We start from the raw sequence: 16818 nt of genomic DNA on the forward strand, positions 1-16818 counted from the left end.
GGCTCCATCGGACATTTGTTGTCGGAATTTCCGACAACAAAACTTTGAGAGTTGGTTCTCAAATTTTCCGACAACAAAATCCATTGTCGGAAATTCCAATCGTGCGTACACCATTCCGACGCACAAAGTTCTGTGTGTATGCAAGACAAGTTTGAGCCGACATCCGTCAGAAATAAATACAGGATTTTGTTGTTGGAATGTCCAATCGTGTGTACGCGGCATTACAGTAAAGAACCCTCTACGTAGTTTAAGGTTAAACCTCTTTTCTTCTAATTTTAATGAGTGGCCACGAGTCTTGTTAAACTCCCTTCTGCAAAAAAGTTTTATCCCTATTGTGGGGTCACCAGTTAGACATGTGCAAAAGGAAAAAATTTGTTTAGTTTCGTTTTGTTTCGTTAATTAATTTTGTTTAGTTATATTCATTAAATTTGTTTTCGGATTTCGTTTCGTTTTCTACCGAATTCAAAAAATCGGTCGCTTTCAAAAATATTTCAACCAAATTCGAAAATATTTCTACCGGATTCGAAATGATTTCAACATGATTCGAAATTATTTCAACCGCATTTGAAACTATTTGAACCGGATTCGAAAATATTTTGCGACCAAAATTTAGGGCCATGTATCTCGGGGTCACTTGGTGCTAGAAACCCCAAATTCACGGATGTCGATCGCAAGGCAAGTACATATGCTGTATGTCATTGTCCACTTGCCACGTCACCTGCCACAAGTTGTGTATTGTCCACTTGCCATATCACCTGCCACAAATTGTGTATTGTCCACTTGCCATGACACCTGCCACGAGTGCCACGTGACCGGCCACGAGTGCCACGTGACCTGCCACGAGTGCCACATGACCATGTTGTGGATTGTCCACTTGCCACGTCACCTGCCACAAGTTGTGGGGTTTCTAGCACCAAGTGACCCCGAGATACGTGGCCCCAAATTCGGGTCACAAAATGGCAAGCACTTTTCTGCAGCAGAGAATTACAATTTGCGACCCGAATTTGGGGCCACATATCTCGGGTCACTTATAGCTAGAAACACTAAATTTGGTATGCAAACACAATAGAACCAGCACTACAACATCTCCAAATTTGGGATTTCTAGCACCAAGTGATCCCGAGATACACTAAATTTGGGTTGCAAAATATTTTTGAATCCGGTTGAAATTGTTTTAAATGCGTTTGAAATAATTTCGAATCATGTCGAAATCATTTAGAATCCGGTAGAAATATTTTCAAATTTGGTTGAAATATTTTCGAAAGCGACCAATTTTTTTGAATTCGGTAGAAAACGAAACGAAATCCGAAAACAAATTTAACAAATATAACTAAACAAAATTAATTAACGAATTAAAACGAAACTAAACAAATTTTTTCCTTTTGCACATGTCTAACTGGTGACCCCACAATAGGAATAAAACTTTTTTGCAGAAGGGAGTTTAACAAGACTCGTGACCACTCATTAAAATTAGAAGAAAAGAGGTTTAACCTTAAACTAAACTACGTAGAGGGTTCTTTACTGTAATGCCACGTACACACGATCGGACAGTCCGACAACAAAATCCTGGATTTATTTCTGACAGATGTCGGCTCAAACTTTTCTTGCATACACACGGTCACACAAATGTTGTCGGAAATTCCGAACGTCAAGAACGCGGTAACGTACAACACATACGACGAGCCGAGAAAAATGAGGTTCAATAGCCAACGCGGCTCTTCTATTTGATTCCAAGCATGCGTGGAAATTTGTGCGTCGGAATGGTGTACACACGATTGGAATTTCCGACAACGGATTTTGTTGTCAGAAAATTTGAGAACCAACTCTCAAAGTTTTGTTGTCGGAAATTCCGACAACAAATGTCCGATGGAGCCCACACACGGTCGGAATTTTCATCAACAAGCTCCCATCGAACATTTGTTGTCGTAAATTCTGATTGCGTGATTTTGTATTTGGTATGCAAACACAGTAGAACTAGCACTACAAGATCTCCAAATTTGGGGTTTCTAGCTCCAAGTGACCCCGAGTTACGGGGCCCCAAAGTCGGGTCGCAAAAAGTCAAGCACTTTTCTGCAGCAGAGAATGACATTTTGCGACCCAACTTTGGGGCTCCGTAACTCGGAGTCACTTGGAGCTAGAAACCCCAAATTTGGAGATGTTATAGTGCTAGTTCTAATGTGTTTGCATACCATTTGGGGTTTCTAGCTATAAGTGGCCCCAAGATACGTGGCCCCAAATTTGGGTCGCAAAATGTAATTTTTTCGAATTTGATTAGAATTTCGTTTGAATTCGTTAGCATTGTAATTCGGTAATTCAGATGCATCCTCAAGTGTCTCTTCTCCAGAGAGAATAAGTTCAGTGCTTGCAACCTTCCCTCATAACTAATGTCCTCCAGACCCTTTTTTATAGGGTGACCAGATGTCCCCGGTTTCAGGGGACAGTCCCTGTTTTGAGGACACTGTCCTTGGACCAATTCTATCCCCGGTTTTGTCTTTGGATTTAACTTCAACAGGAGATGGGTCAATTTTCAAAGACAGTCAGTGCAGAATAAAAGCTTGCTTCAGAGCAAAAAATCTGAATTACACACCCCCGCTCCTACTAGCTTAGAGGGGTGTATTTTTTCCATTATCTGTGTGCCTTTTTGATGATGATGTGTTGTGATGAGCGGATGGACTATTTCTTCAGTTTTCAGCCCATTTAGCTCCACTCACATGTTCTTCTGCCTTGGCTCAAATCCTGGCCAGCTGCCTGCCTTCTTATCTCCTTGCCTTCCCCAGCAGAGTCATTTTCCTCCGCTCCCCACCCAGTAGTAGCCGGAGCCCAGAGAGTGAGACATGTCACAGGTCCCAGAAGGCTGCAGATCCATTTACAGGGAACAGCATGGCTCGCACATGTGCACTGGGGAGCCAACGTTGAAGCCGCAAGGAGACACATCCAGTGTTCTGTCGAATAGTGCCTCTCGTCAGATAATGCCTTTGACAATCTGCACATACTCAGGATGTAACGTCACTCCATCTGATCTCTTGCTGGCGTGTTGTCAACACTGCGCTTGGGCAGATCGTCTGAGACATTATCTGGTGATCAGCAAAGCACGATCTTTCCAATAGTGCAGATCATCTTCCACCTGTGATGATGTCCCGTGCATGTGCAGAGAGAGCGAGGCAGAATGTGATGCTTAGATTCTCCCTCTGCACTTTGCTGATCATTGGATAATGCCTTCAACGCATTATCTGACGATCTTCACTTTTTCGATAGAGCACCGGCATCCCACAGTTGAGATGCCGGCTCTGAGGACCCAAAGACTGGTGAAGACTAGGTAAGGACACGCTGGATCCCTTGACAGGTGAGTGTCTCTTAAAAGTCAGCAGCTACAGTTTTTGTAGCTGCTGACATTTAATTTTTGAAAATCTCTTGAAGCTACTTTGGCATAACTATTATTATTAGTAGCTACTAGTATTATATCACTGCATTTTTCACTACCTATAATATGTACCTTTCTCTTTGTATTCAGTTCTCTATCGGACTTATGGCATGACCCCAGACTTGAAGCCTTTAAGCAAGAAGATTGTCATAGAAGTCCTGGTAGGTCCTTTCTCTTTGTCCATATTCAATTCCACATTTATTATATAAACTTATAAAAATGAATTCTGTAGCATGTAATCATTGTATAACATTTATTTCTTATATGTCTTCTAGTTATATTTTATTATTCTTTTACGTTATACAAGGTACATAGAACTGGGCAGCCACATAAACATAAAATGGAATGCACCTTATAAAGTGGCTGAGGATGGAAATGCACTAATACCATTTATATTACAGGGAGTATGAGCACCAATACTTTTTTTTTTACTCACCGATACCACCGATGCCTACTGACAACTGTTTTGTTTACACTTCTGCTGTCAGCCTAGAACGCAGCTCCATGTGCCCGTGCCCACCAGGAAGTCGGTACTGCTCAGTGCTAATCACAGGCAGTACAACATTTACCGATCTGTGGCTGCACAGATTGAGAAATGCCCGTGATTAGCGCTGTGCAGTGCCGACTTCTTGGCGGGCACGTGGAGCTGTGAGCACACCTGAGCTCATCCTTAGTTGTTACCCACTCCTTACCCACTTTGGGTCTCATACCTTTTCTCCTCTTACGGAGCAGAGTATTTTTTACATTTTTGCTATGGGCCTGTTTATTCTGTGATAACTTTGTCATTACATAAGATAACAATGTAATACATATATTGTTTTTCTAAGGACAAAAAGGGCTTTATTTTCTTGTATATTCTTACAACAACGATATTTTTTTTGCAATCCTTAGACCAGGATTAGGCAACCTTGGTACTCCAGCTGTGGTGAAACTACAAATCTCATCATGCCTCTGCCTCTAGGAGTCTTGCCTGTGATTTTTAGGGTCTTGCAATGTCTTGTGGGACTTGTAGTTTCACCACAGCTGGAGGGCCAACGTTGCCCACCCCTGCCTTAGACAGTTAAATGTAACAAAACTGAAAAAAAAAATGCACTCCCTTATTTTGAGCAGTGTTTGTTTAAAAATAAATAGTGTTACTGCACATAAAACATGCATATTTTATTCTGTAATCTGTCCTATTTAACCACTTAACAACCGCACTATAGCTGAATGACAGTTACAGCATGGCTCGATAACTCTGGGAGGACATACTATGATGTCCTCCCAGAACAACGCTCCTGCGTACCCCTTGGGGCATGCACGTGGCAGTATTCCTTGATCGCCGGGTCCTTGTGGTAAATGGCTGCTGACAGCAGCCATTTATCCATGCGATCACTTCTTCAAATGACGGAGTGATCACTTGTAAACAAACTGGCGTTATGTCCAGTTCCTCTCTCCCATCTCTGAACCGATTGGTACAGTGTGAGCGGAGAGGGGTGAGATTGGGTGCAACAGCGCTGTGGGCTGGATCTGTAGTGTTCACAGTGCTGATCTGTGCCCATTGCAGAACTCATCCATCCATCCATGATCAGCACCATCCATACTCACAGCCATCCATACTCAGCCATCTATCTATACTCAGCCATCTATGCTCCGCCATGCCATCCATACTCAGCCATATCACCCACCCCCATCCATACTCAGCCATACCCAGCCATGCCCAGCAATACTCAGCCATAGCCATCAATACCTAGCCATACTCAGCAATACCCAGCCATACCCAGCCATACTCAGAAATACTCAGCCATACCCAGCAATACCTAGCCATACCCAGCATTACCTAGTCATACCCAGCCATACTCAGCAAAACACAGCCATACTCAGCCATACTCAGCCATACTCAGCAATATTCAGCAATACCCAGCCATACTCAACCATACTCAACCATACTCAGCCATCCCCAGACATACTAAGCAATACTCAGCCATACTCAGCAATACCCAGCCATACGCAGCAATACCCAGCCATACTCAGTAATACCCAGCCATACCCAGCAATACTCAGCTATACTCAGCAATACTCAGCCATACTCAGCCATACTCAGCAATATTCAGCAATACCCAGCCATACTCAACCATACTCAGCCATAATCAGCAATACCCAGACATACTAAGCAATACTCAGCCATACTCTGCAATACCCAGCCATACGCAGCAATACCCAGCCATACTCAGCAATACCCAGCCATACTCAGTAATACCCAGCCATAGCCATCAATACCTAGCCATACTCAGCAATACCCAGCCATACCCAGCCATACTCAGCAATACTCAGCCATACCCAGCAATACCTAGCCATACCCAGCATTACCTAGTCATACCCAGCCATACTCAGCAATACCCAGCCATACTCAGCCATACTCAGCCATACTCAGCAATATTCAGCAATACCCAGCCATACTCAACCATACTCAGCCATACCCAGACATACTAAGCAATACTCAGCCATACTCAGCAATACCCAGCCATACGCAGCAATACCCAGCCATACTCAGCAATACCCAGTCATACTCAGTAATACCCAGCCATACCCAGCAATACTCAGCTATACTCAGCAATACCCAGCCATACTCAGTAATACTCAACCATACCCAGCCATCCCCATTCATGCTCATCTATGCCACATCCATGCCACTACAGTGCCCATCAGGGCCACTACAGTGCCCATCAGTGTCTCACAAAAATGTAATAGATAGTCAAGTTCAATTTGACATTTATGCCCCTAGAACACCTGACGGGGGTTCTCTTTATGTTGGGCATCTGACAGCCTCTGTATGTGGCCAGGCTGTGGTAAAGTCTCTCGTATATGGTATTGCCATACTCAGGTGGAGTAGGAGAATTTATTTTAGGGTTTAATTTTTGGTATGTACATGCTATGGGTAAGAAATATTGTATAAATGGACAACTTTGTGTAAAAAAAAAAATTTTCTTTACACATTTTCCAAAAACTTGTAGAAAAAAATGACATGTTTAAAAGACTCATTATGCCTCATAGATTATACATTGGAATGTTTTTTTTCCAAAATAGGGTCATTTTGGGGTGTTTCCATTGTCCTGTTTTTCCAGGGCCTTCAAAAGTGTAAGAAGTAGTCAAGAAATTATATGTGTAATTTATGCCCCTGAACGCCTGATGGTGCTTCCTGCATGTTGGGCCTCTGTATGTGGCCAGCCTGAGTAAAAGTCTCAGAGTGTTGGATCGCCATACTCAAGAGGAGTAGTAGAATGTGTTTTGGGGTGTAATTTGTGGTATGCATATGCTATATGTGAGAAATAACCTGCTAATATAACAATTTTGTAGAAAAAAAAAAAGTAAAGAAAAAAAAATCTTGATTTTGCAAAGAATTGTGGGAAAAAAATTACAACTTCAAAAAACTCACCATGCCTCTTACTTAATATCTTGGAGTGTCTACTTTCCAAAATTAGGTAATTTGGGAGGTATTTGTACTTTCCTGGCTTGTTAGGGTCTCACGAAATGAAATAGGCCGTCAGTACTTCAAGTGTGATCAAGAGATTGGCACCATAGTTTGTTGGCTCTATAACTTTCACACAGACCAAATATTATACGCCGATTTCGGTTATTTTTACCAAAGGTATGTGGCAGTATAAATTTTGGCCAAAATGTATGAAGACAAATTACTCATTTGAATTTTTTTTTAACAGAAATAAAGAAAAATGCATTTTTATTCAGAATATTCAGGCTTTTTTCTTTTATAGAGCAAAAAATAAAAACTCAGCAGTGATTAAACAAAAGAAAGCTTGATTTGTGTGGAAAAAAGGACAGAAAATTCATATGGGTACAGTGTTGTGTGACTGAGTAAGGAAGGGGGTTAAGTGCCCAGTGGGCAAGTGGTTAAAATTACACTAATATTATGATTCTGGTAAAAAGCATTGAAAAGTTATTTACAAATTAAATCACATTTCTTTTTTCAATTTTGCACTTTTTTCAATGTGAAAAGTGTAAATATATGTTAAAGGTGTAAAAATATTAATGAACAATGAAAACAAAAAAGTTAATAAGGGTTAATAAGGGGTTAAACAGAGGAACATTTAATTGAAAAAAAAAAACAATAAGCTTGTTTTTACTTGACAGGTTTAAATTGACTTTGCTTTTAATTGACTTCATCTGCAGATCGAAGGTCATCCCTTTGATCTGTAGATAAATAAACAGAAAGATACCAAATGAAGCAATGGGGGTTATTTACTAAAACTGCAGAATGCAAAATCTGGTGCAGCTCTACATAGAAACCAATCTGCTTCCAGGTTTAATTGGCAGAACAAACTGAAGTTAGAAGATGATTGGCTACCATGCACAGCTGCACCAGATTCTAAGCGCTCCAGTTTTAGTAAATCTCCCCCAATGTTTTTTTTATATCTTTCTGTGTAAAGCCTCATACACACGGTATGATTGTTGGCAGGGGATTGTCTGTTGACAGACTGTTGTCTTAAAAACTTACCGTTGGTACGCTCCATTTGACAATTATTGTCCAATTTTCCGCCAACAAATGTTGGATGACAGGCTAGTAAATTTTCAGAGGACAACGGTTTGACATCTGATTTTCGCATGGTGAGTACACAAATCCGTCCACAAAATGTCAAAAATACAAACACACATGCTCGGATCCAATGCTCACCAAACACAAAATTAGCAGAACAATTCAGCTGTCAAGAGGGGGACCCCGCTGACAGATGAAGGAGTTATCGGTCATTAAAGCGGTTGTATACCCTTATTTGTTATTTTTACCTACAGGTAAGCTCATAATAAGGGTTACCTCTAGGTAAAATAAGTATTTCCTAAACCTGCATGGTTTAGTAGATATTCACTTTGCATGCAGCTGCTGATGTCAGTGGCACATGCGCTGTGAAGGCCCGGCTGAAGGTCTGGCAGATGCTGCCGGACCTTGCCGGGAAGAAGATTCCCACATGCATGCGTGGGAGTGACGTAATCGAGGCTCCGGCCACTCACAGCGCCGGAACCGTGAACCCGGAGCAAGTGGACTGGGATCAGATGTCGGGGCCTCACTCTAAGGTGAGTATTTCATAATGAGCTAGTATGCTAGCTCATTATACCTTTGCCTTGCAGGTTTTTTTTTTTTCTTTACAAAAAATGTTTTCAGTGCGGGTATACAACCGCTTTAAAGTAACTGTAAAGCTTTGTGTTTTTTTTTTTAAAATAACAAACATGTCATACTTACCTCTACTGTGCAGTTAGTTTTGCACAGAATGGCACCGAACCTTCTGGGGTCCCCCAGGATTACCTTGTGGGCGCACTCCCGAGTCCAGCATTTGCATCGATAGCTGCTGAATGCTGGACTCTGCCCCACCCCCGATCTCCGTGTCATTGGATTTGATTGAGAGCAGCGGGAGCCAATGAATGCACTGCTATCAATCTATCCAATCAAGAGCTAAGACCTCGTGGAGAGAGGTAGAGCGTGTCACCAACAGAATTACGGGGCTCAGGTAAGTAAAATACTGCCAGGTGTTTTTTCACCTTAAAGAGGAAGTAAACCCTGATGCGTTTACTTCCTCTTTCATTCCCTGCAAAGGCAAAGCATAATGGACTACTATGCATTGCATAGTAGCCCATTATGTGTCACTTACCTGACACAGGAGCAAGCAAAGTCACCGCTGTCCCCTGTAGTCCGCCGCATACATCTTCTCGGTGGGTCTCGCAGCTCCGCCGCTGTCATTCGGCAAAGCCGCGATGATGTCACTCCCGCGCATGCGCACGGGAGCCGAGACGTGTGGCATTGCGTGGCATCTTCGTTATCGAGGATGCATGCGCCATAGACAGCGGTGCCCGTCTTCGGGCAAATATCTCCTAAACCATATTACTTGGACCTACAGGTAAGCCTTAATCTAGGCTTAACTGTAGGTCAAAGGGTAAGGGTTTACAACCACTTTAATGCCTTAATTTTTATTTTTTTGCTTTTGCCGGCTTTTTTGTTTTGTTTACATTTCAGCTGTCAGAAAAGGAATCCCACAGACAGCTGAAAGAACTAAGTTTGAAGGTATCGGTTTCAGATATTGGAGCATTTGCAGGACTATCGATACTCCTGCAAATGCTTAGTATTGGCACTGGTAACTGTATAGGTGCAACCCTAATTGTTTATAAAGGTGCAAGCTCCAGGGCTGTCATACTCATCCTGCCTTAATAATCCCATGCAGCTAGCAAAGTTTTGGAAAGTCTAATCCCACCAGTATTCCCGCTGCACTTTAAAAAAAAATGTATATTGTATATAATTTTAAAAAATGATTTAAATATCAAAAGGAAGATTACGTTAAAAAGGAAGATTTGGTCACAGACAAGTACAGTGCTAAAAGGCCCGTTTAATATTTAGATCACGTGCAAACCAAAAGTAACTCGATTTCAGCTTTCTGGAATCTAAAGGATGACATATGCCGTGTACACACGTAGCAGACTATCCGGCAGACCCCGACAACCAACGGCCAGGGTGGTCGGGAAGAGGCCCTTGTCCTCATCAACATGGGGACAAGGTGCTTTGGGTGGGGGGGCCACGCGGCCCCCCCTTTCCCCAAGGCACCCCCCATGTTGAGGGCACGCAGGCTTGTACGGCTCAGGATGGGGGGGGGGGGGGCGCTCGCTCATCCCCACTCCCTTTCCTGGCCGGCCGGGTAGCGTGCTCGGATAAGGGTCTGATATGGACCTGGGGGGGACCCCACGCCGATTTCCCCTTTAAGTCCATACCAGGTGACGGGGCCAGCGATGCCTCCTTCGCTGGCCCCGGCTACCTGGAGACGCGCTCAAAATCCATTTAGTTCAAAAGTACGGTGGACTGGCACACACATGGCCGGATTGTCCGCCGAAATACGAGTCCGGCGGACAGATTGGAGTGCAAAAATACTTTCTTAGTCCGCCGGACTTTTGGGTAAAAAAAGTCCGCCGGAGCCCACACACATTTTCCACCGGATTGTTTAATTGTGTGTACGAGGCATTTAGTTCACTAAACTTTACAATCTGATCTTGGATCTGCCAAATACTATGCATTGCAATGGCCTACTTGATCAGATACAAATTGATTGGTTAAAAATTTATACAAATTCGGGGGCTTGTCCTGACGTAAACGGCAGCGGGCGCTTTCACAGAGAGCTCCGGATATTCGTTGCCATCTGTCCACCCCAAAACACAATCAGGTCAAACAAAACCTACCAGTCTTATCAGCCCAGTCCTCTACCTCATCCTGGGCTGTTATTTCGCTGAAAATCTGTCCGGGGACGATCGCGATTTACAACCTCCAGACACTCGCGATTTACTACCTCCGGACACTCGCGGCCGCCGCCATCTTGCCTCCCGGAGACACTTAATTTCGGCAGTTGTGAGAGGTAAGGGACCTCCATCCATCCCCTCCAGCCACTCATCCACCTTTCTGAGGCATTCCGGAGGTGGTGCTGAGTTCCCAGGACTTTCGTGGAGGCCGCAGCTGGGCCCGGCCTGTTGAGGCCTAGTGAGGCCTAGTTAGGCCTGAGAATCCCCAGTGATTCCTGATGCCCCTGCCCCACTGGCGCACGCCGCAGCCGCTCCAGCCCTCCATCAGGGGTGTGGATCTCTGCCAGCTGCCTGGTCCCCATCTAAGGCCCTGTCACATTGGTGGATGCTGCCTAGTGCTGGTTAACTTTGTTGTGCCCCATGGAGCCTGGTGTCTCCAGTCTGCCACCTCCCACACACTGCCGTGGACCTTATTTATGCTATCACTGCCAGCCCCATGTAATTTCTGCTGCGCCCCTCCCCGTAACCCTGCTGAACGAGGGATGGCTGCTAACTTACACTGACTGCCTGTCCGCCTTGTTGGGATCGGGGACTCGTGACCCACAGCCAGCATTGGTCTGATCTTGGCCTAAGACCCTCGTGGCACAGCACCCCAAATACTATACCCGGTGTCACATACCTGGTGTAGGAGCCCAGAATGCAGGGAGCGGCCTCTCATAAGCCTCTGGCTCAAGAACCCCTGGTAGAGGAGACAGGGGCTCAAGAGTTCAGAGGGCACAAGTGCCAGATAGATGGCAGGTGTAGGACTGGTCCAGACCTCTGGAATAGCAGTAGTACAGCAGGAGTGTAGGATCAGCAGACAGCAAGTGGTGCACAGAAACTCGGCAGGAACATTGGAACAGTTGACAGCGAGGAGGTGTCCTGTAGTATGGCAGAAGGCTGAAACAGCTGGTAGCAGGAAGGTACTCGGAAGTCAGGCAGGAACACGGCAGGGTCAGACGGGCCAGATCAATACTAGCGGGCAGAGCAGGTACCACACAGAGGCAGAAGGGTAGTCGAGGTGCAAGCCGGGTCGGTAACAGACGTCAGCAATCAATCCAAAGGAAGAGGCAGAAGCGTAGTCTGGCAGACCGGCGTCGGAGGCAGGCAGCAAACAGACGTCATCAGGAGCAGACCGGGTAGACAGGAATCAAGACAACTTGGTAACAGGTAGCAGGATCACAGGAAACGCTGTAGACTGGACAGCAAGGAGGCACAGTGACAGATTCCCTTAAATAGCCTTCTGGGCACCAAAAACAGTCGCACGGCGCGACTGCACGCACCCGCGTGTGTCCGTGCACCCGTTCGTGCTATCGCGCACCCGCGTGCGTACGTTCGTGCCATCGCGCACCCGCGTGCCCCCGTTTGCACTAACGCGCACCCTTGTATACCGGTTAGTTCTTAGTATGGGGATTCTGCAGGCAGGTCTTCCATATACCACTGGATTACCGGGACGTCCATGACACCCGGCAAGTATACAGCAGCCATCTTGACCCACCACAGTAGACACTCATGACCACCAATTCCCCTGAAGCCCAATTTTGCTCTTTACCGGAGCCCCCCGACCGACCGTATCGGTCCTTAAACTGAACTTTGAGGTGGGTTATCCCCCCACACGCGGAGTGTATGGCAGCTGCAATCCGGACACCATAGCCTCGCAGGTTACCCATCTTGCTACATCCAACCGCAGGATTTCAGCGGCCTCCCTGTTTCCGCGGACGGGATAGTCCCTGACAGTGTTCTAGTGGGGGGCCACCATATTGCTTTACCACGGCTGTCTCCACTTGTCCTACCGAATACCATTGTGCCAGCCCCTAGCTTCATCTGGTAGCCACAACTCCGTAACCAGACATTTTGTTCCCACACTTTCGGTGTGGCAGCATGGATACCTCTTATCCTGCGGAGGAGTTAATATAATGACCTAAAATCTCACCTCTAGCTAAAAGGGGGCGCATACTAGGCGAGATGCAGATCCGCAATGATATGCAGGAGTCCCTTCAGACTAGCGTATATTTTATGCACACTGCTAGGGGATTTAAAAATAACCAACAAATCACCACTATTTCAATCACCCCCCTGCAGGTCTAGTCAGTGCATGCCCTCGGGCAAGAAGGCGCCCCGTCTCCAAAGCATTTACAGTCTCCCAAGACAATGGGCGACCCTTCACAGGAAATTGATTCCACTCAAAATAACAATGATAACCCCGCTCAGATTATAAAGGCTGATTTAGATGCCAGCTTAATTAAGATTTATGAAAAACTTGCAGATAAAATACAATATGAACTCCAAAAACAACAAGCACACTTACACAAGAAATAGCAACCCTCGGGGGTCGCACAGACGTACTTGAAACCAAACATGATGAACTATCACTCGCACACAATGATCTTAGGAAAGACTTTGAGCTTATAGCTGAAAACGACTCATAACTGCAATCACAAGTGGAAGATTTGGATAATCGAAACTGCAGGAACAACCTAAGGATTTGCGATATCCTAGAATCAGTTTCTGACCTAATGCCTACTGTATCCAAATTATTCCACAGTCTCCTCCCAGAGTCACCACCGTCTACATTCCCTTGTGACAGAATCCATAGGGCCTTGCATCCTAAACCACCACCAGACAAGCCCCCACAGGATATAATTTTGTGCATGAAAGACTTCATCACAAAGGAGAGCATATTAAGAGCTTCCAGAAACATGCACAACATCGAATTAGACGGCATAAGAATCCAAATATTCCCTGACATTTCCCAGGCCACCCTAGAAAGAAGACGCAAAATGAAGTAAATAACCTTGGTGATAAAATCAGCTCACATAAGATACAGATGGAGTTTTCCCTTTAAATTACCAGTGCCCCACAATGGCAGCACCTATACCGTCTTCAATGTCTCGGAAGGTAAAGACCTCCTGGTGAAGTTGGGACTTTTGGATGCAGTTGCGGAGGGAAGACCTACTACTCCCCATGCTTCACCTATCTGGGCCACCCCTGCAACACGACGAGATCAAAGAAGATGGCGACATTCATTCAGAAATATGAATGCCTGAAGAAACTGCCCCATTCCCTCGGTTAACTTGTTTTCCTATCTTTTATAATACAACTTCAAAGAAAGGACAAGATCTAAAATGAGTTAAAGATCAAGGATTTCCACATACTCTATTAAGTTAAAAGAAAGGTTATTAAAGCTTTGAAGGGTTGCTAGTTAACATGGCAGCTCAAAGTAAATAGTTGATATACCCCTCCGGAGGGTCACTTGTTGGTACTTTATACTACCTTTTATATGAAGTTATATATTTGTTGTTGTTTTTCACTTTTTCAATATACGATACACTGCTTGCACATACTTTTTCTGCATTACAGAATCTTCGCTGAGGCTGATCTGCTCTGTCTCAGTTAGTTTGTCCCCCTACTCACAATGGGTTCCCAAAATATGGTTCGCTTCGCATTGTTTCTTGCACAACTGATCATATTTTCTGTTATTTTAATAGACAGGGCTCCCTTTTTTGAGTTTTGGACAATTTTGTCCACACCGAAATGTTTTTTGGTCAGGGCGTTGTCCTACACCCTGACCCCCTCCCTTATAGAAAATATCTTTAAAAGTTATCTTATATAAGGAAGGTCAACCATAGTAAATCCACAGTTAAGAACATTATATTTTATAATGTTGCACACAAGTGACAAATTACACTATGTCATTGATAAGAATAGTTTGATCTCTTTCACATGTCCTACAATAATCCTAATTTTCAGGGATGATGACAATAGTTTCTCTGTATCTTTATGCTCTTGCGCTATGCCCGGGGCCTTGCAGGTTTTCCCTATCACCCTATAATTATTACAGTTTTCTAACATCCATTCAATGGGGCTTAGAATGATATCTAACAATGTCCAGGGCATTAATTCTCCTCAAAAGAGGAAAAAAGCTTTCCCTCACTTCAAGAGATTAGGGGCTGATATTATTCTGTTGCAGGAAACTCATTTTGCAACAGATAAACATCCTTAATTTTTTGATAAAGGTTACAGGTTACAGTCAATTCTATTGCACAACATATAACACTAAATCTAGAGGAGCAGTAATCTTTGTTTTGAACTCAGTTGTATTTGAAACCCAAAGTGTTTTTAAGGACCCAGACAGTCGATATTGAATCTTAAAAGGCTCAATAAAAGAACGCTCGGTCTAAATTCTTCGAAACCTTAGATTTCACTCCTCACACTTAATAGTAGGGGGTGAATTCAACCTAGCTGCACATTCAGCACTAGATAGAAGTAGAGTAGTTCCATCCTCTAAAGCATTCCCTAAATCGCTAATTACACAACCACCAATTAGTAGATACATGGAGAGCCCATAATGTAGGTATCAAAGCCTAAACATTCTACCCCCACCCACATGATAGCTATGCACGGCTGGATTATATTTTTTGTACACCAATCTTATTAGCCAACTCCTCAAAAGTAGAGATCCACCCATGTCCCTGGTCAGACCATCATATAGTTTCCTTCAACACCCCACATATAGGCCTAGCAACCACAACGCACAATTGTCGAATAAATGATTCTCTGTTAACTGACCCAACAATCTCCCAAGAAATCTTATCTCATCTTGAGCAATACTTTGCTCTTAACATAACACCAGACATGACACCCACAACTTTATGGATGGCACACAAGGCGGTCATGAGAGGCCATTTGATAAATATTGCCTCAATCAAAAACAAATCTAAACTCGCAGACATAAGATCACTTACAAGAGATCTCGATCTCTTATATCATACTAATAGCCAAAACCGCTCTAGTGATTTTTTTTATACAAATTCAAGAAAAACGCACAGCTTTAGACTCATTACTTACATCAGATACAGAAAAGGCCCTTAGATGGTCCAAAGCTAGATTTTTGCTTAATAGCAATTCATACTCAACCATGTTTGCCAGAAAACTAAATCAAACAACAAAACCTCCCCACACCTATAAATTAAGGAATTCATCAGATAACTTAGTATCCCATCCCAAAGACGTTCTGAACATATTTTTAGACTTCTACAAAAAGCTTCTCTCTAATCCCCCATCCCCACCTAAACAATCTTCCCTGAAATGACTTAGTGATATTACACTACCTACTCTATCTAACCAGAAAATAGAGATGCTCAACGCTAATTGCACTGACTTAGAAATTAATAGAATTATAAGCTCGTTAAAAACCTCCACAGCGGCAGGCCCTGATGGATACTCCTCATCATATTATAAAAAAATTGCCTCCACATTAGCCCCACACCTTACAAAATTATACAATCATATCCTACAAGGAAACCAATTCCCATCAGAAATGCTCCTAGCAAACATGTCCCTTCTTCCCAAACCAAATAAAGATCATTCTATCCCACAAAACTATCTCCCAATTTCAGTCATTTATAGTGACCTTAAAATTTTTGGCCATATGCTAGCCGACAGACTAGGTACAGTTATTTCCCCACTAATAAATCCAGACCAAACAGGATTCATCCCGAACAGAAAAATAATGGTTAACATAAGACTGACTACAAACATCATTGAAGACTCTAATCAACACTCTAAATCTACACTTCTACTCAGTCTTGATATCCATAAAGCCTTTGACAGCATATGGCATAAACAGAGAATTCTTACATGGCTTCAAAGCCCTCTACCATAACCCACATTCACGCATAAAACTCCCCGGCAACAATTCTGACTTTTTCCCTCTGAGCAAGGGCACCAGACAAGGATGCCCACTTTCCCTGCTTATTTTTGCCCTAACTATAGAGCCCCTTGCCTGTGCGATCAGAAACAACACAGATATAAAAGGATACACTAAAGGGTCCAAGAAATTCAAACTAAACCTCTATGCTGATGACGTCCTTCTCTTTCTAACAGATCCCCTCATCTCCTTACTGAATCTGACCAAAACATTGGACAATTTTCATGACCTGACTGGCTTAAGTATAAACTTGTCTAAATATTCAGCCCTACCCATTAATATCCCACCAGCCTTAATTTCAACACTTAAAGACAAATTTCCATTAAATTGGTGCACGGACTCATTTAGATACCTAGAAATTCATATTACACCCTCTTACAAAACT

At 43.6% G+C, this 16818-nt stretch overlaps 1 protein-coding gene across 1 annotated transcript in view; it reads left to right on the plus strand.

The window, feature by feature from the left end:
- LOC143961240 (A.superbus venom factor 1-like) overlaps positions 1-16818 on the plus strand; it is a 187617-nt gene that overhangs the window by 19027 nt on the left and 151772 nt on the right. The window contains exon 4 of the mRNA XM_077470475.1: positions 3512-3582. Within this exon, the coding sequence (XP_077326601.1) occupies positions 3512-3582 (71 nt within the window). The remainder of the gene's footprint in view (positions 1-3511; positions 3583-16818) is intronic.

This window comes from Lithobates pipiens, unplaced genomic scaffold (genome assembly GCF_037356315.1).
Source record: "Lithobates pipiens isolate NorthernLeopardFrog02 unplaced genomic scaffold, aLitPip1_a1.2 Scaffold_8, whole genome shotgun sequence".
Taxonomy (NCBI): domain Eukaryota; kingdom Metazoa; phylum Chordata; class Amphibia; order Anura; family Ranidae; genus Lithobates; species Lithobates pipiens.